This window comes from Schistocerca nitens, chromosome 1 (genome assembly GCF_023898315.1).
Source record: "Schistocerca nitens isolate TAMUIC-IGC-003100 chromosome 1, iqSchNite1.1, whole genome shotgun sequence".
NCBI classification, from domain to species: domain Eukaryota; kingdom Metazoa; phylum Arthropoda; class Insecta; order Orthoptera; family Acrididae; genus Schistocerca; species Schistocerca nitens.
In genome coordinates this window covers 928,795,884-928,822,278 of record NC_064614.1, presented here as the reverse complement: position 1 = coordinate 928,822,278, position 26,395 = coordinate 928,795,884, and the positions used below count along the sequence as shown (strand labels likewise).

The 26,395-nt window shown below is 38.7% G+C and overlaps 1 protein-coding gene across 1 annotated transcript in view; it reads right to left on the bottom strand.

The window, feature by feature from the left end:
• LOC126193209 (inner centromere protein-like) overlaps positions 1-26,395 on the bottom strand; it is a 126,382-nt gene that overhangs the window by 91,754 nt on the left and 8,233 nt on the right. The window contains exons 2-3 of the mRNA XM_049932668.1: positions 19,896-19,995; positions 13,304-13,421 (exon numbers count right to left, since the gene is read on the bottom strand). Of these exons, the coding sequence (XP_049788625.1) occupies positions 13,304-13,421; positions 19,896-19,982 (205 nt within the window). The 5' untranslated portion in view covers positions 19,983-19,995. The remainder of the gene's footprint in view (positions 1-13,303; positions 13,422-19,895; positions 19,996-26,395) is intronic.

Here is a 26,395-nt window from a genome sequence, read left to right as displayed (position 1 = left end):
CTCTTCTTGCTACTGCCGGTCTGCATTTCATATACTCTCTTCTTTGTCCATCTTCAGTTTACTGTCCAAACACCTAAAAGTCATTTATTATCTTTAATGTCTCATTTTCTAATATAATTCCCTCAGTGTCACCTGAGTTAATTTGACTATATTCCATTACTCTTGTTTTACTTTTGTTAATGTTCACCCTCTAATCTCTTTTCAAGGCACTATCAATTATTCAACTGCTCTTCCAAATCATTTGTTGTCTCAGAGTTACAGTGTCATTGGCAAACCAAAAAAAGAAGGTATTATAACTCAACTTTAAATTCCCGTATTTTCCGTTTTTTTCCTTCAAGGTTTGCACATCGTACAAATCAAACATCATCTGGAATTCTCAAACACAGCTTCCCTTTCATGTCCTTCGACGCTTACAATTGCAGTCTGGTTTGCACACCAGCTGTACATAACCTTTTGTTCCCCCACATACTATCCCTGCTCCCTTTAAGAACTCAAATATTGTAAGTCCAGTCCATATTGTCAAAAGCTTTCTCTAAATCTAAAAATGCTAAAAACATAGGTTTGCCTTCCTTCAACCTATCTTCCACAATAAGTCCAATATTTCCTTGTGTGTTCCTACATTTCACCAGTACCCAAACTTATCTTTCCCACAGTAGGCCTCTACCAGGCCTCACATCCCTCTGTAAATAATTTGTGTCATTTTATTGCAATGGTTCGATAATAGTAACCTGTCACCATTTGTCTTCTTTGGATTTATTACATTCTTCCTCAAGTCTGGGGGTATTTTGTCTATTTCATATCTTGCACACCATATGGAATAATTTTCTCATGGCCAGCTCTCTGAACGATCTCAATAATTCTGAGGGAATGTTGTCCAATACCAAGGACCTTGTTTCCATTTAGGTGTTTTGGTTCCCTGACAAATTATTCTCACAGTATCATATATCCCACCCCATCTTCATTCATCTCCTATTTCCTTCCTATAATATTGTCTTCAAGTTCCTTTCCCTTCTATAACCCTTCTACACATTCTTTAACCTTTCAGTTTCTCCCTCTTTGGTCAGTACTGGCTTGTCATCTGAGTTCTTGATATTCATACACCTGCTTCTCTATTCTTCAAAGACTCCCTTAACTTTTCGAAAGACAGTTTCTATCTTTGCACTGGTTACGCATACTTTTACGGCCTTTCATTTGTCCTCTTGCCATTCCTGCTTAAACATTTTGCAGTTCCTGTCAATCCCATTTTGCAGATCTCAGTATACCTTTTTCCTCCTTTATTTGCTGAACTTTCATATTTTCTTCTTTTGTCAGTTATATTTAGTATCTCCTGTATTACCTACAGATTTCTACTGGGATTTGTCTTTTTGATGAGAGCAGGCATTACCTGCAGGGGAAACAGAGACTGTCACAATTAATTTCTCAGGCCAGCCACAAATCTTTTTACCTAGCAATCATTCCTATTTCACTTCCTAAAACCATCCATCCATCTTCTATTGTACTTCTTTCCTGTGTCACTTCAATGATGCCAAATAACCCCTCTGAACCTTTCAACAACCTCCTGGATCTTTCATTTTATCCAGGTTCACCTCCTTAATTTCCTATTATAATATTTAAATCTCGAAGAAGAAGAAGATTATGTAAGTGAGTTGTTTGAAACAATTTGAGAACCTTTACATCTATGAGAATAAGTGGTATCATCAGGTATAAAGGAAACAGGGAGGCACATGATGCATGGCAACTGCTCATTATTCAGTAGTAAGTGGAACTGGTGTGTTCTATTGGCAACACAGTGACAGCACCTTTTGTTCCATAATCACCTTTAGTGCAAACTGTTACTGCTTAGCAATGGTGAGTCTGTACTTGTATCTTTAAAATGCTTCTCGTGGAAAGTAAAATGAAAGGGTGTTCCCTATATCCTGGATTGATTCATATTCCACTGAATTAAAGAGAAAGATTTAACTGATGTTTACCTTTAATGTTGTCTTAGTTCTGGGGTCAAAATGACAGTAAGGGTATCTTAGCACTTGCTGGTTCCACAATATGTGTAAAACGCTCTTTTGTAGCCATTCCCATTTAACCAAGAAACATTGTCCTCTGGAATTTTAGTTTGCTCTCTTGAGGTAGATTTCTGTAACTCTTATAAAAGGGAATGACTGCCGAGACAGACACGTTATTTCCATTTGGTAAAGGTTACCAGCCTCTTGCTTATTTAGTTGCCGCTGTCTACTTTTTCTGGTGACACATCACAAAATTTATCACCAGCACCAACGTAAGTTTTCATGCAGGTGTGTGTTTTGCACTATGCACACGGAGAAGTGTTGCCTGGATTGCAGGAAATGATGCAGAAACTGTTTTAGTTATATTGTCTTACTTGCCTTCCTTTCTTAAGCTGGGGAATGTGATCAGTGCACAGACAGAGGTACAAAAGTATACTGACAATATTTATTTTGCTTTTATAAGACTTTTGAAATGAGAGTTTATGACAAGAAATCAATCTGCAGCATAGCCCAATGTGTAGAATAGGTAGGAACTTGACAGTTTGTTTATCAGCCAGCAAAATTAATGAATTTAATATCTTGAGAATATATGTAGTGCTTGCTACATTTTATACATACTGGACTTCAATGAATGATCTGTACCTCCATTTTAAGATGTTTAGAGTCAAAGCATATTAGTACCAATTTACAAATTCTTTTCTCCTTGGTCAACCCAGGTAATTGTTATTTCAAACTGAGTAGCTGTCAGCATAACGAATGCAAACTACACTGTTTTAGTCCTTTCTTCACAGAGACTGTATACCATAGAAGGTTCCTCCTATCACGAACTGTTCTACTAAGTAATGTCCAGTACTTTATCAATTTTTTTCCTAAATTTTACCTACAGTTATCCTTAATGCTCTGCCCATAGCTAAACATTTCAGTTTCCTCACTTAGATATAACACTACTGCCTCTTTATATAGTTTAATGAACATTTAAATCTTTCATTTTGTTTTAGCTGCTCTTTGTACTTCGGTTATGTGGTGATACAATGCCAGAGCAGTGACGTGCCCCCTACCAATGAATGACACTTGTTTTCATAGAGGAGAGCACTTATATTGTGTGAATCTTATTTTATTGCATATGGCGAATCATATCAAGGGACAATGAATGCCTTCAAGATGGGACAATGATTGCACTAACTTTGTGAGAAGAAGTATCTTCGCAGCAGAATGCGATTATAGAAGCTCATAGTACAGTAGAACCTTGCTAATCCGACCTCAGATGGTCCAACTCTCAATTCGACCATCCCATTTCTGGTGACTTCTGGACTTGTCAGTGATTCATTGTCTGTGATACAGATCAGCAGTCAGTTGACTGTTGATAGGTGTGACAGTTCAATCAGTTTTATATGAAATAACTAGCTTCTAACTTTATCAATAATTGTTATTATGCACACACGTTTTATAAATCAGTGACAGTGTTCTTTCTAAATATTAAAGAGCGTAAAACTAAATCATGGTATCAACTATCTTTAGGGAAGAAATAAACATCCTTGTAAGCTTAGACAAAATCAAGTCTCTCCAAAACACCTCAAGTGAGGTAGGGATTGGCACAACAACTGATAAAGACAGGAAAAAAATTAGGAAAACTCTTAAGTCACATAAAGGCGATGATACAGAAAGAAATGAAACTATGCAAGACCTTGAAGAAGCCTAGAAGTGAAATTCTACACAATGTTTTGCAGGTGTGGTCTGAGCACCACAGAAGAAAAAGAACGCCATCATCTGAGCAAATCATAATAGAAAAGGTATTTATTTTGTATGAAAAATTAGATGGAGACAATGAAAATGAAAAGTTTACAGCAAGTGAAAGCTGGCTATATTGGTGGAAAATACAACATGGCATTCAAAATGTAATTAATTCCAGCAAGAAGATGTTAGTTAGCCAATGGCCTCGCTGCAGGGGTAAAACTGGTTCCCGTCAGATCACCAAAAGTAAGTGCTGTTGGGCTGGGCTAGTACTTGGATGGGAGACCATCTAGTCTGCCGAACACTGTTGGCGAACAGGGTGCACTCAGCCCTTGTGAGCCAAACTGAGGAGCTACTTGATTGAGAAGTAATGGTTCTAGTCTCGTAAACTGACATACGGACAGTAGAGCAGTGTGCTGACCACATGCCCTTCCCTATCCACATCCAGTGACACCTGTGGGCTAAGGATGACACCGGTATTGTTGGGCCTTCATGGCCTGTTTGGGCAACGACTTTAGTGTTAGTTTTTAAGAATCCGTCTGCTGGTGAAACAGCTGCCAATGAATTTCTTTCGAAATTTGAAATAACTCTTGCTGCACAAAATGAAACTTGGTGATCGGAAAAGGAAAGGAGCAGGGAAGGGTAACGGATGGATGGCTTAGGCATACACTGAGGGTGAGGGAATGTGGAAAGGGAGGAGGTGATGAGAGCAGGAGGCAGAAAATGTTGAGTGGAGGGCATAAGGGCAGTAGGTTACCGTAGGTTGAGACTGGGATAATTTCGGGAATGGAGAATGTGTTGTACGGATAACTCCCATCTGCGCAGTTCTGAAAAGCTGATGGTGGAAGGGAGGATTCAGATGACACGGGTTATGAAGCAGCCATTGAAATCAAGCATCTTGTGTGTCAGCTGCATGTTGTGCCACAGGATAGTCCATTTTGCTTTTGGCCACATTTTGGCGGTGGCCATTCATTCTGGTGGGCATCTGGTTGGTAGTCATAGCTAAACTGTGCAATGGTTGGAGTAGAACTTTTATACAACGTAGCTCCTATCATAGGTAGCCTGACCTTAGATGGCATAAGATGATAAGATAAGGCCAGTCCAACTGTGAAAGCAGCTATGTCATATACCAGCTCTGCTGCAACCTGCGAAATGATCTATGTAGCATACCAGCTATGCTCCTACCATTACAAAGCTTTTTATATTGGTATGACTACCACCCATCTGTCCACCATGACAAACAGCCACTGCCGAACTCTGGCCAAGGGCAAAGTAGGCCACACTGTGGCACAATATGCTCGATTTCAATAGCTGCTTCACAACTCTGTCCGTCTGGATCCCTCACCACCAGTTTTTCTGAACCGTGAAGATGGGACTTACTGTTTTACATGTTCTGACATTATCCTGGCCTCAACCTATGGTAACCTACCGCCCCACACACTCCACTCAACAATTTCCACCCCCTCATTCTATCACCTCCTCCCTTTTCATATTCCCTCATCCCCTTTGTATGCTGCCCCTAACAATGTACCTGCCCATCCTTTCACCTTTCCTACTACTTTCCTTTTCCGTTCGCTGCCCCCCCCCCCCCCCACTTCCCACAGCTTCACCTGACAATCTCTGGTTCGTGCATGCCCTGCCAGACAGTTCTCTTCTCTGACACCACCTGTATCCTGCTATCCCCACACTCCCTCCAGATGCTCAAAAATGGTTCAAATGGCTCTGAGCACTATGGGACTCAACTGCTGAGGTCATTAGTCCCCTAGAACTTAGAACTAGTTAAACCTAACTAACCTAAGGACATCACAAACATCCATGCCCGAGGCAGGATTCGAACCTGCGACCGTAGCGGTCTTGCGGTTCCAGACTGCAGCGCCTTTAACCTCCAGATGCTATTAATGTGATAGTCACATTCTGGTCGGAGCTGCCAGTGTTAATGGTCGTGTGTGTGAAATGTATTTGAATACGTGTGTGTGTGTGTGTGTGTGTGTGTGTGTGTGTGTGTGTGAGTGAGTGAGTGATTACTTTCTTTGCTGAAGAAGGCTTTGGACGAAAGGCATAATGTGTAACAGTTTTTCATTGTGCCCGCCTGCAACTCTGCCTTTACAGGGAGTAGCAATTTAACATTGTTGATATTCCAAACTGGAGTTTCCATTGTTTCAGTACTGTCATAAGGTATGTACAGTTATTAAATTATCACTCACAGGACTAGTGACTTACTATACCATAAAGATGTATTTTACAGTACAAACACTAACGTCATTACACTATCATGTCAGAATAAGAGTGTCACCATTTTCTCACCATTGTGTTACTGTTTTATCAGTAGGGAGAGGGGGAGGGAGGGAGGGAGGGAGGGAGGGAGGGAGGGAGGGAGGGAGGGAGGGAGGGAGGGAGGGAGGGAGAGAAATAGCTAAAGTAAGGCAGGGGGATATCATTCTGATAATGCAGGATATGCTGGAGAGAGAATTCCCACCTGCGTGGGTAAGAGAAACTTGTGCTGGAAGAGAGTACCCAACTGGCTTGTGCAGTCAAGCAGGTTTTGAAGTAATTTGTGGTGTGGTGTGCAGCATGTTTGGCAACTGAATCGTCAAGTTTGGCGGTGGCCATTAGTGTGAGTGAACAGTTAGTTACTTGTCAGGCCCACATAAAATGCTGTACAGTAATTGCAGCATAGTTGACATATAACATGGCTGCTTTCACACATGGACCTGCCTGTTATTGAGTAGGAGATGCTTGTGATTGGATTGCAGTAGAACCTGATGGGTGGATATATGGGACGCGTCCTGCCACTGGGTCGAACACAAAGGATTGGAGCGAGGATGGACAATGATATTCTGTAGATTTGGTGGGTGACGGAACAATACTGTTGGTGATGCGTGCAGGATTTTGTGTATGATGTCCCTCATCTCAGGACATTACGAGCGATAGTCAAGACCTGGTGAAGATTAAGGTAAAGCTTTTCAAGGCTGGGGTGATACTGGGTGATAAGAGACCTGTTTATGGATGAGCTGGGCAGAATATTGCCTGTGAATAAAGGCTCTGGTAAGGTGATCAGAATATGTCAACAACTCCTGCTTTCCACTGGGCATGTAGTGTTCATGGGTGGCTAGGCTGTATGGAAGACTTTTTCGGATGGAACAACTAACAGCTGTCAAGGTGGAGGAACTGTTGGTGGTTGATGCACTTGATATGAATGGACATATTCATTGAGTCATCTGTGAAGTGGAGATCGACATATAGGAAGTTGGGTCGTTGAGTTGAGAAGGACCAGGTGAAGTGGATTTGGGAATGGTGTTAAGGTTATGGAGGGAGCACAATTCCAGATCATCAAAATGTCATCAATGAATTTGAACCAGACAAGGTCTTTAGGTGTTGATTGGAATAGAAGAATTCCTCGAGATGTTCCATAAATAAGTTGTATAGGAAAGTACCATGGGAGTAACCACCGCATAGCACAGATCTGTTTATACATTTGACCTTCATGAATGATAATTGTGGATCAGGATGTGGTTGCATAGAAGTAGTAGGAAAGAGATGGTGGGTTAGTTATTAGTACAACACTGGGAAAGGTAGCGGAGGTGGTTGGTGTAAAGTGACGTTGCATCCATAGTGACCAATAAGGTGTCTGCTGGTAATGCGAGAGGCACAGTGGAAAGGCTGTGAAAAAAGTGATCAGTGTCTTGAATGTAGAATGGTAGGTTATGGACACTGGGTTCAAGATGTTGGTCATCAAAGGCAGAGATCCTCCCAGTGGGAGTACTGTACCCAGCCAGAATGAGATGTCCAGTGGGGGACCTTTCGAGTTGGGTTTGTGAAGTTTGGGGAGTAGGTAAAAGGTAAGAGTGTTGGGGGTTGCTCGTGTGAGGAGGGACATGGATTCAGGTTTGAGGTTTTAGATGGATCTAAGGTCTTGAGGAGCTGATGAAGTGTTGTAGGACTTCTGGAACGGGATCATGGTCACAAGCAGAGATATCAGGAAGTTGATAGAGACCCTCAGGCATAAAGTGTCTATGATAACCAGAGGATGACCGTGTGGAAGAGGGGGAGGCCCACAGTTGGAGGGAGTTTGAAACCGTTTTAAACAAGGAATTCTCAGCACTTTCTTAAGGCCCCACTTTAAGTCAAAATCTAAATTCAAGCCTGCTGGACTTGTAAAGACCTTCTTTCCTTTACGTGTTCTCTGCAGTGGAAATAATTCTTTGCCACTGACAACAGCAAACCAAAAGCCCACAGAGAACCTTGTATGAAACAGTGACAACCTCCTTCCAACAGTTATCCTCTTTTTCTACCCAGTCGGTAAAGCTCTGTCTTTAGTTAATTTAGATTAATTTTGGCACTTTTCAGATCTGAGTGTGGGAGCTATGCATAGAGAACACGCTTCGTTATGAAATTAACCTGACCCTGCACCTAATACGAATAAGTGTCCCTTGTACTTTTCCAATATTGAAGCGGTTCTGATGAAAACTGGAACATGAAAAATGGAGAACGTCAATTTGAAAAAATAACAGTATAAAAGTCAAATTATTTTGTTTTCTTGTCCCTTTAGCATGTAACACGCTTCCCTATCAGTGCCCCAACTCTTCCCGTCTTGCATTAACAGTAAAGCTTGTTTCATGTTCATACTGTAATAACCATTGCTATGATGTGTTTCTACATTAATTAAGTAGGTAATCACTGACCACGTAAGCCTTTTCATTTACGTTCTGCTGTCAATATGTTCCTCCATGAAAGTTACTTACTCACTAGCACATACTGTTTCAACCACAAATTTCAAAGTTAATCCCCAAATCTTTTCATGAAATGACTTAATTACTAAAACACTGTTCTCCTATGAAACAAAGTAAAACTTTCAACCACATCTATGACACTGCTGTGCTTGACTGCTCTGTGCAGAAGCCCAAGAATGCCTCTACTCCCCACGCCAAGATGCCCTGTGAACACTGCCGCTGGAGCATTATTGACACTATACAGCAAGACAATGTTCCTTCCAGAGAAAAGGTGCAATCTGCTTCACAAGTTCTAGAAGCCAGCAATAAGTAAAGAGTACAATGTTGCTAGGGCATGACATCCAAGATAACAGTGTTCCTTACAAGTCATTCCTGGTTATCTTTCAGGAATTCCTCACTTTTAACCTGGCCTCATCTTCCTTTCCCAAGTCCTTCTCCAGTGAGTCCAACATAACTCCTATGAAACGCACAGCTGTCTGTAAGGACTAATCATACTTCCTGCAGACAAAGGCTCCACCGAAGTGCTCAGGAATCATAGTGACTATGAGGCTGAGAGTTTCCGTCAAAGTTCTGATGCCTCTGCATACAAACCTTACTACCATCACCCCATGCCAGAAGTTCAGTAAGATCTCCAACAGCTCCTCAAGGCCCCACCTCAAAGTGGGGCACCCGAACCCATCTCCCTCCCCACACCAGTAACCCCTTCACACTCCTATCTGGATGGGTAGAATGCTCCCACTTAATGAAGCTCTGGCTTTGTTGACCAACACCTCCAAACCATTATCCAGAACCTACCATCCTACATTTAAAAAACCGATCACTTTCATTCACGACCTTTTTCACGAGTTGAAATTGTCGTCCAAGACAACCTGTCCTTGGATATCCGACTATGTACAGAGCCTTCTTTACAAGATCTGAATGAAACGTGGGATATATTTTTTCAGGATGGTGACTTCATTTTCCACTTTTACTAAGAAATTCCAAATTACCAGCGAAGTGTGACAGCCCCAATCCGTTACTGCACATTTCAACTGCATGTGTCCAAGAGAACATCTGTAACTCTTAATTGCCTTTTATGTCATTTGCTTAGAATTAATCTTCTTTAACTGGTCTTCATCCTACTGGAATCAAGAGTGTGGTGATCAGCTTCTTTTCATGTGTTGCATGGAACAGGAATTCCTTAGCTTTCTTAAATGTATGTAGCACCAGCAAGGGGCTGAAAACTACTACACATTCAAGTAGAAACATCCCAAATACAATGTCTACATTGTTATGATGTAATATTCTCGGATTACAGTTTAATGTGGGGCAGAAGTTTGGAGCTCAGAAGCACAAAATTCTTTTGAAGTGGAAACATATAGAACACAGAGCTCAATCTTTTGAGTACTCAGTTACCAACCACCATCACTAGGGTAGGATGAGAGAGATGGAAACCAAACTGTGACATATTTAAGCAGATAATTTTGAATACAGGTATAAAGGTTGTAATTCTGGATTGATGGCATAACTGACGTCACAGGAATCTTGTTGCCTGACCATGCACATCATACTATACCATTTAGCAATAAAAATTACATTCGCCGTCCTATCTAAGTGGTGAGCCTTGGCACATACTTCTTTATGTCTTCCTTGAACTCTCCCACCAGCTCCTGCCCCCACTTCCTGTACCTGCTTATCAGCAGAAAATTTAATTTCACTCATTTGTGTCATCAGGGAAGTGAAATGATGATAATCTGACAGCACCAAGTCAGGGGAATGTGGAGGAGGAGGAGGAGGTGTCAAAACATCCCAACCAAGCACAATAGTGGCTAAGGCTGTGTGAGGATGGGCACTGCCTTTAAACAAGCATACTCCGCTCATCAGTATTTTCTCCTTATGTTTTGAATGTTCCTTTTGAAATTCTTTGGATCTCACAATATCATCGTGCATTGATAGTCTCTCCTGGAGCAGAAATGCAAGCAAAATGATGCCTTTTCAGTCCCAAAACACTGAGATCATGACTTTGTCCAAAACCTGGTATGAAATTTTTTGGGAGATGGGGAATTGGTGTGACGTCACTGTGACAACTTCCTTTTTATCTCAGGTGTGTTATGAGCCACCAACATCTCGTGTCTAGTCATAATACAGCTCAGAAAACTCTCACCTTCCAATTCAAGTACTCACAAAACTCGTGGGCACAGCCGATTCAATTTTTCCTATGCTGCTGTGGCAGCTGTTTTGGGCCCCATCTCATGTACAGTTCCCAGTATCCTAGCATGTATGTGAATGTATAGTATAAGAGAGTTCAGGAGAATGCGGAAACATAACAAATTTTATCCACTATCAATCAGCCATCTTCAACTCTGTTCATCATGTACATTTGTTCTGCCTCTACTAAACTCCCTTCTCCTTAAAAACACATTAATTCTGTTTATAACACCTTCATCTTAAACAGTTTTGATATACAAAAAAATTTTGGTACATGTTGTTCCTTCTGTGAGTAGGAAGTGAGTCACAGCATGTGACTCACACTTGGGATTTCTTACCAACATCTTTCACTCAACTGGACACAACATCATGAGTAAATACTACAATGCGCCTGTGATGATCACTCTAGTCACAGGACCCCCTCTACATCTCAATGGTCACAGTATATTTACTTTCTGAATGTGCCTCATACATCATTGTGGGGAAAATTGCACACCCCATTCTGCTAGTGAAGAACCAACATGAGAACTGCATTTATCTGACTAGAAAGTGACTCTGAATATAAGACGACCCCCTCCCCCATTTTTTTTACGGGGTCCACAAGAAAAAACATATACTGACTAATCAAAATTACAAACATTTACTGATGTAAGGTGTCTGCCTAAACAGTTAACATTACACCTGTTCTAAATTTGTACAATTTATTGTCTACATTTTGATAACACAGAGGGGGGGGGAACCCCAAAGAGAAATTGTTCACATTAAATTCATTTTCACTGCCTTTTTTATTTAGGTTATCATCTGTGGTACCACTGTTTATAATCATCATCATCATCATCATCATCATCATCATCATCATCATCCTAACAGGACAGCTGCAAAACTTATTTCTTCGTTGTCACAAATATTTGTCTGGTTCTTCAGATTATGTTGCGATTCCTGAGGTTGCAGTTATGGTGAGACCTGTGAACACGGCTGCTTTTTTCTGAACACATAGAGCATTACTCTTCTATACTGATGTGAGAACGTTACAATGTCTGTGCTTCCTAACATATCGTCTGACCGCTGCTCTCTCACTGCCTGAGTAGAGAATCTGTAAGTACACCACTGGCCACAATCTAGACTTTTACCATCTCCTGCAGAAATGTATGCTGTTTTTAATTACCATCATTATCCTAAGAGGACAGCTGCAAAACTTATATCTTCATTGTCACAAATATTTGGCTATTTCTTCCGATTTGACCAATTTTAAATTCAATTTGATTTCAAGTGCAAATTCATTCAGACAAATTGCAGTTTGAAAGTCATAGATATTCATAAAAAGCCAAAGTATGCAGTATACATTCCCATGGTTGGCAACACGATATAATTTCTACCCGCTCACTACTCTGCTCCCCCCATTCACCCTAGTTCACAGCCAAGTTGGTGTTACTGTGCCCCCTCCAATGTTCTGCAGTGCAGTGCTTGAGCGACAGTGAAATATGGTCAGCAATATCTTCCAGGGTGTAGGTCATGTGTAACAATAGCAACTAATACACAAGTAGAAGATCGCAATAACAATTCAGTCCAATTCTCGAACTTTTGCTTGTCCCATAATATAGTGACATCTGTTAATGCTACCTCCATAACAGGTCTTTCTGCCACAATTTATTATTGCAATAATAATTGCAGTCAGTTTAATGTAACTTATTTCTGTTTTTAGATATTAAATTCTGGATTAATTTTCTTTTGTTTCATCTGAATGGTATCATCTTTTTCTAAAGCTGATTAAAAGCTGGTAATGTTTTTCCCCAGTATTCTAATACGTAAACAGGGATCAAATTTCTCATTTGCAATCCACTTAGTAAATCATTACAGTCTCTCGTATCCAAATAAAATACTGGTCTGGATTCTGAATCAACTAATGTTTTTTGACGGACATTTCTGGTTTTGAATGCTACCTTTAATAAAAAAGTGGTATTGATGTTTGTGTACGGTATCCATACATGTATGAGAAACTTATTGCAAAACTGCTGAAATTCTACAAAAGTTTGTAAGTTGATAGAATTTAATGGTATTTCCTCCAGTGTTCCACAAAACTGTCACTTTTTAAGTAAAGCATTAGACTATTGTAGTTGCTAGTCCATAGTTTCTTGCATATCCCTTGCACTAGTGCCACGAGCAAATGTCATGTGATTATTTGTGCGAGTTCAATACTGTATCCAGCACTTCAGCATGTCTGTAAATCTCGGGCCTATTCGAACGCACTGTCTGCAAAGCTCTATTCTCCAGGAATGTTCAAAATAAGTTTATACAAAACCTCAATAGCCAAGGCGTCATCTGTAAATGTGAGACAACCTCTACATTAATCTATAAAACAATGTAATAATGTTGACCTCAGCAGCAATAGTTCAATCTGCGATTATAAGACGACCCCATATTTTTCGAATGACGAATTTGGGAAGAAAGCTCGTCTTATAATCGGGTAAATACAGTACATCATCTACAAATTAATCTAGTGTTTTCACCACAAATATTTACCAGTAGCATCAAAGTGTATATTTTGAAACAGCTTCAGTGCTGCACCTCAAAAACTGCATATATTGCAATAAATTATTTGATGATAAATTCGAAAGCATTGTTAATAGATACAAGTACTGATTGTTTCACATTTCCTACCATCTGCCAACACACTTGACAATGGACGTTTCATCAGGTCAGCAGCACTGAAAGACTTCTTTCCTCTTAACGAGCGCTCAGCTTCTCCCACCCATTTTTCAACAAGCCTTTTCTGTTCCTGTTAAAAGAAGAAGAACAAAAAGATCAGTCATTAAGGTTTACTGTACTTGGTAAGCAATTAAAACAGTTGTTGGATGAGAAAGTTTGGAAAATATTCTCACCCTTCCTTTTCTACATGCCATTGTTGAGCTTGAGCAAGCCCTGTTGGCAGGAACAGTAATTCAACTTCAATGTTGCCACATAAACCTTGAAACCAATAGGCACCTACTGAGCATTGTGGTTTTTTATTGTGTTACCTAAAAGGCTACCACAGCAAAAGTGTTTCTCAATAACAGCAGTGCTAATGAGATTCACTTTTCTTTAGTAACATTAACAGCTATGTCAATGACTTATCATATATTCTAACACAATCTTTTTCAGGGTTGCTGAGCCCCAACATCAGGTCCCTGTTTAGGATCTCCAAAACTGGTCACATCTGAATACACAATAATCAATAATACAGCTGTCAATAGGAATTATAATTTGCAAATATTACATGTGATCAGTTCCAATCTGACAGAAAGAGATATCTAGGATTGCTATTAACCACTTAAAATTTAGTAGCAGTCGTTAGTTTCCCTACCCACATTGCTAAAGATAGTTTTACTTTTATAGGTATTGTATTCACACAAAACGCAGAAGTTAAAGAAACATATCTATCCTGTGATAAATGTTCCAATCATGATGCACTATTAGTCACGTTACATAATTAGCCCAATGAATAGCTCACAAATACTCAAAGAAAACAGTGATGCTCAATGATGAAACAACTACTGAAGATTTTAAAGGCAGCTTAAAAACTGTTGACTAGAATTAAGTTTGTATGAGCCTAACACTAGCTCTAAATTCAAGTCTGCATCCATTTCTGAAAGGAATTTTCCCACAAAGTTAATTAAACTTTGCTCACTACAGATATTAGAGTCTGTCCCCAACTTCATATTATAACAGTACCATAACATGTTAAGGAAATCTGTAAAAAATCCAAGATTATGCACACCTTGTCTGAAATTGATAAATCAGAACAATGAAATAAAAGATACATGGAATAATGTTGAAGAAGGGACAGGGAAAAAAGCTGAAGAGGTCTCACTACTTCTGTTGAAAAGAGAAGGAGCATTGTAAAACACAGTTCATATGTAGCAGATATATTTAATAATTAATTTTTAATAACAAGTGCACATAGTTCACAAGGGAAAACAAAACTATACACTCAAGAAACAGAACAGAACAGAAGACAGTTAGCGCAATAAAAATTAAACTCACATCTCTATCTGAAATCTGAAAGATCAACATGACTAAAATGGAGTGGCCAGTATCTCCAATCACACACTAAAAAATTGTGGTCCAACAATATGTAATGTTCTCAGAAACTTATGTAATGCATAATTAATTCAGGATTTTTTCCCCGAACAGATAAAAATATGTATCATTAGACTCCAGTACAAGAAGAGTGATTCCACAGACACCAATAATTACCACCCAGTGTCATTCATTATATTATTTGCAGATATGATGCGAACGGCGCCAGCTCCAGACATCGACAAGGCGACCACACATCACCTGCTGTGGAGGTTTGCATGGGCTCTGACATCACGGCTTAATGGTGCCTTGGATGTCTTAGAGAAAAGGTGGTACTGGCAAGAATGTAAACTATTGAACAGTTCAACATCAGACTATCATTTCAGAACTGGCTACTGAACATCAAAGCATTACATATATTTGTTATAATATACTGTGGTGAGCTACAACTTATTGGCAATCTGTATCACCCGCCTTTGTAAAAGTAAATGTACAGTGGAAACTTTGCTGTTATAATGGACAAGAGTTACTTGAAAATTAGTTTACATCATTTACTACGTTGGACAGATGGAAGCTCTCTTCTAGCACCCACTCCTATTGCAGAAAGTTAAGTAGTCACATGTTACAGTCTCATAGCACTGTACGGCAGGACCAATAAAGTAATCATTTTCAAGAATAGTGGTTGGAAATTATTTAAAGCTGATTCACATACATCAGGGTGAGAGATCATACATGGAGTATATTACACCACAACCAACCACCATGTTACATTTCATTTTGATCCCCTAGTGCAGGATGCGAATTAGTGGTGCAAAAAGAAGACAGCAGTCATTATTTTTCAAGAATTTTATGAGAATAACAGAAGAAGTTACAACTTTGCCCAGAGCAACCCAAGTCAATAGCCAAAAAGATATAAGCAGATGCATGTAATAGTGTTGCCTGAATTGATTTGATTAATGGAAGAGAAATAAGTTTATTTTGTGTTAAAACTGATGAAGTGCTCTAAGTAATAACAAAAGTTAAGAGAAGAATAATAGTTGACCACAGCAGCAGAGTCTACAGTGATTAGATATTCACATCATTATGCAACCTTTGGTGCATATGTGAAGAATCTCTCAGACACAGAAGAATTCTGTGTTGTGACTACAAGACTACAGTTGCAGCTGTTATCTCAAAGGGCATCCACGCAACAGATGAACAGCAGGACAACAACGCACCTCCACTCCGCAGTGTAACGATATGCAGTGGGTCATCTCTGTCACTGAGCTCACGCGAAACACGTCAGTAGTGCAGTGCAGCTTGGTGTGTACCCAATTAGGTGAGAATTGTGTGTGTTCGTGTCAAATCAGAGTCACAGTACTTTAGTGCTATTAAGTGAATATATTTTGTCTACATTGTATCCCTGTTACCACATACAAGTTGGCTGAATTAATGGCCCTTATTAAGGAGCAAACAAATCAGACAAATCAGCAAATACTATTAAAAATCATGGAGAGAAATCAGAAAACTATCTAACAGTATTAAATCAACCAGAGGAGTGTCATCTAATAGTATTAAAACCCACAGAGTGAAATTAGAGTTGTCTAATGGTATTACAAACTAAGGACAAGATTTAGAGGGAGTATCTATGAAAGAAGATAAAATTTCTAAAATAGAAGTGACCTAAGTAAAGTTACCTCCAGAGCTACAGACTCAAATAGAAAAAGAGAAAGAAGTAGACGATGAGATGAAACACATAATGGAATTTAGTTATTTGGCAGAGGATGCAGCAGAATGGGGAACGGCTCATTCACGAGATTTTAGATCCTGTGACGTTTTCAAGAAAAATTCAAGAGGAAATGCTGGTCTTCTAGCATACAATAAAGTTGATTAAAGAATTATTAGATTGAAAATATAATAGTTTTAGGGGAAATTGTAGCAAGTACACTGAACGACATTTAGCTTGATCTAAAGATTCAGATTATCAAATAGAAGAATCAAGCTTTTCAATGATATTAGCATGCAGATTACCTCAGTATGTAAGAAAGGAAATTTTGTATAGAGGATTGACAACTATCAGTGATTTTCCAACCTTCATCAAAGGATTAGACACCTCAATTAAAGAACATAATGAAGATGTCCAGTGAAAGAACTGGGACAATAACAGTCTGAAGGTAAAAATTTTCCCAAACACTTCACAAGAAAGAGAGAAACTAATCTTGTTAGTAATCAAGGTAACAATCAGTCATTCGTCAAATTTCCAATGCCCACAATGTTAATTTGCACCTGATTTTGCGTCAACATATTTATAATTTTCCGGCCATTTACACCATACAAAAATATGTTTATGGAGAAAATATGATGCTGGCATAATGTTGGCCGTCCAGTAGTATTTACAAATATTAAATGGTTAAGTTCCTTGACACCTGGGCACTCTATTCAGCAGATTTGAATGGGTAACTGAGTAAAAGTTTTAACAATTTATGTATCTCCTGCAGCTGCCAAGCTCTATGTGGCGTGGTGGCTGATGGGAGTAAGTAGGTTCGTTTGAATGAAGATATCATGACCAACCACAACTATTTCCAAACTGTCTCTACTGCGCAAATGCCGTTTCATGATTGTTGTGATCATCGTGACACCTTTGTCGAACCATATTTAGCATGTTTCAGCGTATGGCCCCGTGGAGTGCCAGTTGACACCATCATTCATTCACTTTGTGTTAATTGTTTTAGTGTAAACACAGCGCTGGTTACGTATTTTATTCATGCTGAGCAAAACGTGTTTCGAGAATTTATTCTCATTGTCAAGTGCAGTATTTACATATGTATTTTTGTGATGTTATACAAATGTGTGTGTGTGTGTGTGTGTGTGTGTGTGTGTGTGTGTGTGTGTGTGTACATAACTGATGAGGCACAGTATAGCACACGCCATACAAAATACTTGTTTACATATTTGCACTTGACAACATGAAAAAATTCTCTAAACACATCATGCTAAGCATGAAAAAATACGTAACTAGTGCAGTGTTTCATTATTTAAATAATGAATGGCAGCTGTAGGCTTTCCATAAAAATCGATTATTACGTTTGAAATTAAGTCAAATATTTCCACTTCCCATAGAGTTATCAATTCCAGTTACATCAGCAGTTTTTATCAGATAACAAACCTTTATTAGATAATAAAAAAGTCCCTGACAAGTCTTTTGATGCCTGTTATGTACACAAATCATACATAAAGTGCAAGGGGGCCATATCCTATACGTAACTTTTACAGCTTAAAACATTATTTCCTACATGTTAAATTTTCCTCTATTTTACACCATTTTTTTGAAGTCCCTTTAAAAGTGTAAAAGCAGGCTTTCACTGTATATCCGTGGCAGGTGACAGGGTACTTAAAGGGAATTATCCTGTTATTACAGTGCAAAACAAGGGACACCCCAAGACAGGGGTCAGGATCCAGGACGTGGCAATACAATCATAGGGCCATATATAGAAAAGTATATAGCTTTTACGTGTAGAATATCTATGTCACCGTGGATGCTAGTCAAGAATTATGGAATCTTAGAAAGCCAACCAAACCACATAGTAGTTTGGGAAGTATATAGAAAGTAGACATAGTATACACTTAGATAGTGAGATTTCCCCTGATCTCACAAGATTTTTTTTTACACACATTGAGAAATAAAGACCTGTATCCTATACTACCTTTGTATATCATAAGGATTACTAGAAGTAAGAGCATGTTACTTAAAGAAGATACACATGTACCTACAAGTATAAGGAAGTTTTCAACTTTACTAATACTGAAATGCTCATTTACAAGCATTAGGAGTAGAACAGTTACTGAAGTATAAAGTGACTTGATTTTGATGCAGAATTGTTGTTTAGCAAAACTGACAACTATCAGGCAGTAGTACTTGCAAGTTATTAACTGCTAGGTTTCAGATTCATCCCAAAGTTAATTCTAGAGATATAAAAAGCTAAACCTGACATTTTCTCAAGTGTGTATTTTTTCAGCTGACTGTTCACACAAAGTTTTGTTGTAATCCATTATGGTCATGTGGGAACCACTAGACCACTCTGAACTGAACGTCCTGAGACTGGTAAAAAATACAATATTGACATGTTAAAGAAATTCAAAACCTCAAAAAATCTGCAGATTTGGTGGTGTGATGTCCGTTGGGCACCCGAGTTAACTATTTCAGAACTTCACATTTAGTCCTCTCTTTGGTAGTTATTTCTACACTTACTACTACGTAATCTACCTCATATACTGTGCTACCCTAGTTTTTAATGGTGAACTGACATTAAGATTGATACTGTTCATCACATAGTAACCTGAAACAGTTCTCTCATAGATAAAAGAAAGGAATATGGCAATAGCAACAGAATCCACTACAACTATAATATGACATAGCAAAATATAAATGATGTATAGTGTATGTAGACATGTTAAGCACATCACATGAACAGGGCAAATGGGGCAGGAATGGAAACCATTTCCTAACTGAAGCTAAGTACAATGTGCAAACATGTAAACATTAGCTGAGACTTATTATCACTCAGACTGAGAATAAATCATGAAAGGACTCCTCAACGTATCAAGCAAATGTATCTAGTCTTATAAATATTAGGAGTAGTAACTGGAGATTGCAAGTCATTGAGTAATGGTTCAAATGGCTCTGAGCACTATGGGACTTAACATCTGAGGTCATCAGTCCCCTAGAACATAGAACTACTTAAACCTATCTAACCTAAGGACATTACATACATCCATGCCCGAGGCAGGATTCGAACCTGCGACCGTAGCGGCCACACGGTTCCAGACTGAAGGGCCTAGAACCGCTTGGCCACACCGGTCGGCAAGTCATTGAGTAGATGTGTCACACTTATGGGAAGAGTAAATACATTGCGTACTTGGAAAAATATTTTGGTTAAGTATGGTATATGTTTCTTATTGGTGTAACGCAGTTCACACCTATAAGCAATAATGAAATAGGAGGAAAATGCACTAAGCAAGCACAATATGGATTCTTGAAGGATGTGTAACATTCCAGCAGTAACTTTAATTGAAATAATAGCAACAAAAACACTACACTATTTGTGTAATATAGCAGCTATCCAAAGGAACAGTTCATGACAATTTTTTCACAAAGATATTTATGTAAGGTCACATAGTTAAAATATCAAAACAATTACATAAAATTCAATTATACCTGGTGCTCAAGTTCATATTCCTCAATTCCCAAATTGACATCTCTTATAGCTTTGTCCAATTCATCTCTCAGTGTTGCTACATCCATTTTCACGAATATCCTGAAACAAATTATGTCACAGACAGTGCAAGAAACTATTTCTATCATTAATAAATTCATTATTTACAGACTGAGAAAACAAAATATGTTTCACAGATGTACATTCACTTTGTTTCTGTACAACTAAATTAAGTAAAAAAAATCATTGGTTGTGGAGACTCTTCCTACCCATTGGTCTAATAATGTCGAGTGGTGTACCCCACAGCAGTAGATTTTTACCTTTCAACTATTTTTCATACTAATATTTGCCATGTGCATAACAGAACAAAGTGAAAATAAGTTTTCAGACAAACCTATCCTCAGCAGTCAAACGACACAATTAAACCATAATCACCTAAGTTCAGAAAAAATACAAAAAAAAAGTCCACAAAACTCAAAAATAATTGCTCAATAAGAATGTTTAATGAAAACTTAGAACAAAAGGTACAAGAAAAAAATATATAAATTAAACACCAAAGATAATAAATATTACCACTACTTAAAAAAAGGCATACAGCAATTCTATTTCCTCCTATGTTAATGAGTTGTACAACCGAAAGGGAACCGGGAAATAGGCCTAAATAAGATTGATTTATCACGTGCAAGGAGGAAAGACCACTCAAATTCGGAAAATAAGCAGTGATAATAACCTAAATTACATGACAAATAGTATATTACGTGAGGCAATACTGACCCTATGACTTATCTTAGAAAATAGATTAAGGAAAGGCAAACCTACGTTTCTATCATTAGTAGACTTAGATAAAACTTTTGACAATGTTGACTGGAATACTCTTTTTCAAATTCTGAATGTGGCAGGGAGCGAAAGGCTATTTACAATTTGTACAGAAACCAGATGGCAGTTGTAAGAGTAGAGGGGCATGAAAGGGAAGCAGTGTTTGGGAAGGGAGTGAGACATGGTTGTGACCTATCCCCAACGTTATTCAATCTGTATATTGAGCAAGCAGTAAAGGAAACAAAAGAAAAATTCGGAGTAGGTATTAAAATTCATGGAGAAGTAAAAACTTTGAGGTTCGCCGATGACATTGTACTTCTGTCAGAGACAGCAAAGGACTTGGAAGAGCAGTTGAACGGAATGGACAGTGTCTTGAAAGGAGGATATAAGATGAACATCAACAAAAGCAAAACGAGGATAATGGAATGTAGTCAAATGAAATCGGGTGATGCTGAGGGAATTAGATTAGGAAATGAGACACTTAAAGTAGTAAAGGAGTTTTGCTATTTGGGGAGCAAAATAACTGATGATGGTCGAAGTAGAGAGGATATAAAATGTAGACTGGCAATGGGAAGGAAAGCGTTTCTGAAGAAGAGAAATTTGTTAACATCGAGTATAGATTTATGGAGTGTGTCCAGGCATGGAAGTGAAACATGGACGATAAATAGTTTGGACGGGAGATGAAGCTTGCACAGGATAGAGTAGCATGGAGAGCCGCATCAAACTAGTCTCGGGACTGAAGGCCACAACAACAACAGTATATTAAAAACATATCAACTCTGAAAATGCCAAAATAAAATTCTCAAGAAATTATCTGAGGCACTGTTAACACAAAAACAGCGAGATGTGTGAGATTATCTGACAATGCCTAGGCCAGATAAATGTGTGGTTCCCCAAGAGGGGCAGAAGCCTATCCAGTACTTGCAGGGGCAACAGTCTGGATGACTGACTGATCTGGTCTTTTAACACTAACCAAAACGGCCTTGCTGTGCTGGTACTGCTAACGGCTGAAAGTAAGGGGTAAACTACAGCTATCATTTTTCCCGAGGGCATGCAGCTTTACTGTATGATTAAATGATGATGGCGTCATCTTGGGCAAAATATTCCGGAGGTAAAATAGTCCCCCATTCGGATCTCCGGGTGGGGACTACTCAAGAGGATGTCGTTATCAGGAGAAAGAAAAATGGCGTTCTACGGATCGGAGCGTGGAATGTCAGATCCCTTAATCGGGCAGGTAGGTTAGAAAATTTAAAAAGGGAAATGGATAGGCTAAAGTTAGATATAATGGGAATTAGTGAAGCTCGGTGGCAGGAGGAACAAGACTTTTGGTCAGGTGAATATAGGGTTATAAATACAAAATCAAATAGGGGTAATGCAGGAGTAGGTTTGAGCTACAGCATAGTGAATGCATTATTATAACCAAGATAGACAGTAGTATAAGTTTAAATGCCAACTAGCTCAACAGATGACAAAGAGATTGAAGAAATGTATGATGAGATAAAAGAAAGATAGTTAAGGGAGAAGAAAATTTAACAGTCATGGGGGACTGGAATTCGATAGTAGGAAAAGGGAGAGAAGGAAAATTAATAAGTGAAAATGGAATAGGGGGTAAGGAATGTAAGACGAAGCTGTCTGGTAGAATTTTCCACAGAGCATAACTTAATCATAGCTAACACTTGTTTTAAGAATGAAAAAAGGTTGTATACATGGAAGAGGTCTGAAGACACTAGAAGGTTTCAGATAGATTTATATAATGGTAATACAGAGATTTAGGGATCAGGTTTTAAATTGTAAAACATTTCCAGGGGCAGATGTGGACTCTGACCACAATCTATTGGTTATGAACTGTAGATTAAAACTGAAGAAGCTGTAAAAACGTGGGAATTTAAGGAGATGGGGCCTGGATAAACTGAAAGAACCAGAGGTTGTAGAGAGTTTCAGAGAGACCATTACTGAACGATTGACAAGAATAGGGGAAAGAAATACAGTAGAAGAAGAATGGGTAGCTTTGAGACATGAATTAGTGAAGGCAGCAGAGGATAAAGTAGGTAAAAAGACAAGGGTTAGTAGAAATCCTTGGGTAACAGAAGAGATACTGAATTTAATCAATGAAAGGAGAAGATATAAAAATTCAGTAAATGAAGCAAGAAAAAAGGAATACCAGTGTCTCAAAAATGAGATCAGACACTGCCTACAGGAAAATTAAGGAGACCATTGGAGAAACGAGAGCCACTTGCATGAATATTAAGAGCTCAGATGGATAACCAGTTCTAAGCAAAGAAGGGAAAGCAGAAAGCTGGAAGGAGCATGTAGAGGGTCCATACAAGGGCGATGTACTTGAGGGCAATATTATGGCAATGGAAGAGGACGTAGATGAAGATGACATGGGAGATATGATACTGCATGAAGAATTTGACAGGGTACTGAAAGACCTAAGTTGAAACAAGGACCCAGGAGTAGACTACATTCCATTAGAACTACTGACAGCCATGGGAGAGCCAGCCCTGGCAAAACTCTACTGGTTTTGTCTGGTGAACAAGATGTATGAGACAGGCGAAATACCTTCAGACTTCAAGAAGAAAATAATAATTCCAATTCCAAAGAAAGCAGGTGTTGACAGATGTGAAAATTACTGAACTACCAGTTTAATAAGCCACGGCTGCAAAATACTAACATGAATTCTTTACAGACGAATGGAAAAACTGGTAGAAGCCGACCTTGGGGAAGATCAGTACATAGAAATGTAGGAACACATGAGGCAATACTGACCCTACGACTTATCTTAGAAAATAGATTAAAGAAAGTCAAACCTACGTTTCTAGCATTTGTAGACTTGGAGAAATGCTTTTGACAATGTGGACGGAAAACTCTCTCTCAAATTCTGAAGTGAGCAGGGGTCCAATACAGGAAGCAATAGGCTATTTTCAATTTGTACAGAAACCAGATGGCAGTTATAAGAGTCGAGGGGCATGAAAGGGAAGCAGTGGTTGGGAAGGGAGTGAGACAGGGTTGTAGCCTGTCCCCGATGTTATTCAATCAGTAAAAGAAAACAAAAGAAAAATTCAGAGTAGGAATTAAAATCCGTGAGGAAGAAATAAAAACCTTGAGGTTTGCCGAAGACATAGTAATTCTGTCAGAGACAGTAAAGGACCTGGAAGAACAGTTGAACGGTATGGACAGTGTCTTGAAAGAAGGATACGAAATGAACGTCAACAAAAGCAAAACGAGGATAATCGAATGTAGTCTAATTAAATCGGGTGATGCTGAGGGAATTAGATTAGGAAATGAGACACTGAAAGTAGTAAAGGAGTTTTGCTATTTGGGGATCAAAATAACTGATGATGGTCGAAGTAGAGACGCTATAAAATGTAGACTGGCAATATCAAGGAAAGCATTTCTGAAGAAGAGGAATTTGTTAACATCGGGTATAGATTTAAGTGTCTGAAAGTTGTTTCTGAAAGTATTTTTATGGAGTGTAGCCAGGTATGGAAGGGAAAATAGTTCAGGCAAGAAGAGGACACAAGCTTTCAAAATTTGGTGTTACAGAAGAATGCTGAAGATTACATGGGTCGATCACGTAAATAATGAGGAGGTACTGAATAGAATTGGGGAGAAGAGGAATTTGTGGCACAATTTAACTAGCAGAAGGGACTGGTTGGTAGGACATGTTCGGAGGCATCAAGGAATCACCAATTTAGTACTGGAGGGCAATGTAAAGGACAAAAATTGTAGAGGGAGACCAAGAGATGAATACACTAAGCAAATTCAGAACGATGTAGGTTGCCGCAGTTACTTGGTTGCACAGAGACTAAGAAGCTTGCACAGGATAGAGTAGCTTGGAGAGCTGCATTAAACCAGTCTCTGGACTGAAGGCAACAATAACAACAAGGAGCATAAAATATACAGTATGTAGAAGAACAAAGAGGGGACAATAAGACTAACACCAAGAATGAAGTCCTCAGATTATAAAAGGTTTAAGAGATGCATGCAGTTTTTCATCCCTAATGTTCAATCTATACACAGAATTAATAAAGGCAATAAAAGGAAGGGTCAAGAATGGGGTTAAAATTCAGGGTGCAAGGCTATCAGTTATAGGACTCACTGATGACATTGCTATCCTCAGTGAAGATGAAGAAAATTACAGAACCTGGTGAAGTGAATGTACAGTATAATGAGTACAGAATAAGGATGCACAGTGAATCAAAGAAAGACTTAAGTAATGAAAAGTAGCAGAAATGAGAATAGCGAGAAGCTTAATATCAAAACTGATGATCACGAAATAGACAATAATAGGGAGTCTGTTACCTTGGAAACAAAATAACCCCTGATGGACGAAGCAAGGATGACACAAAAAGTGGACTAACACAGGCAAAGAGGGCGTTCCTGGTCAAAAGATGTTTGCTAGTATCAAACAAGGGCCTTCATTTGATGAAGAAATTTCTGAGAATGTACATTTGCTGCACAGTATTCCAGGGTAATAAGGCACGAACAGTAGGAAACAAGGATGGAATGAAATCGAAGCATTTGAAATGTGGTGCTACAGAAGAATGTTGAAAATTAAATAGGCTGATAAGATAAGGAATGATGAGGTTCTCCAAAGATTCGGTAAAGGAACGTGTGGAAAATGCTGACAAGAAGAAGGGACAGGATGACAGGACATGTTTCAAGACATCATGAAATAACTACCACAGTACTACAGGAAACTGTAAGGGTAAAAACTGTAGCGGAACACATATATTGGAATACATCCAACAAATAAATGAGGACATTCATTAGAAGTCCTACTCTGAGATGAAGAGGTTGGCGTAGAACAGGAACAGAAATTGTGGATAGCAGAGCAAAAGCAGAAATGCTTAACTATTTTCAAACATTCCCTTACAAAAGAAAACCCAGGAGATTGCCTTAAGTCTTGTACCACAGAAAAGATAGTGGAAATAGATATTAATATCAGTGATGCTGAGAGCTAACTAAAATCATTGAAACTGAACAAATCTCATGGGGCCCAAAATAATTCACCTCATATTCTATATAAAATTTGTGGTTGAGTTAGCCCCTTCATTAAATATAATCTAACATACATCCATGTCTTAATTTCTGAAAAGCATTTGATTCAGTACTATACCTATGCTTATTATCGAAAGTTCAATCATTTGCAGTATCACATGAAATACAGGTATGTGACTATTGAAAATATCTTGGTAGAGAGGTCGCAGCATATTATCTTGGATGCCGAGTCATCGACAGATGTAGAAGTAGCTTCAGGTGCACCCCAGGGAGGCATGTTGAGTCCCTGCTGTTCATGTTGTATAATAATGATTTTGAAGATAATATTATCAGTAACCTCAGACTTTTCACAGATGATGCAGTTATCCACAATCAAATACAGTCTGAATAAATATACAGTCAGATCTTGATAAGATTTCCAAGAATCAGCAGCCTGCTTTAAATGTCCAGAAAAGTAAAACTGTGCACTTCACAAATAAAAAAGTATCATGTGACTAATTTCAATGAGTCACAGCTGGAAACAGTTAACTCATTCACATACTTGGGTGTAACACTTTGCAAGGATATGAAATAGAATGAGTAAGTTCCCAATCATACAGTAATCATTGCTGGAGACTTTAATCATCAACAATTCATTGTGAAAATCACAGTTTTGTTAGTGGTGGGTGTGATAAGACATCCT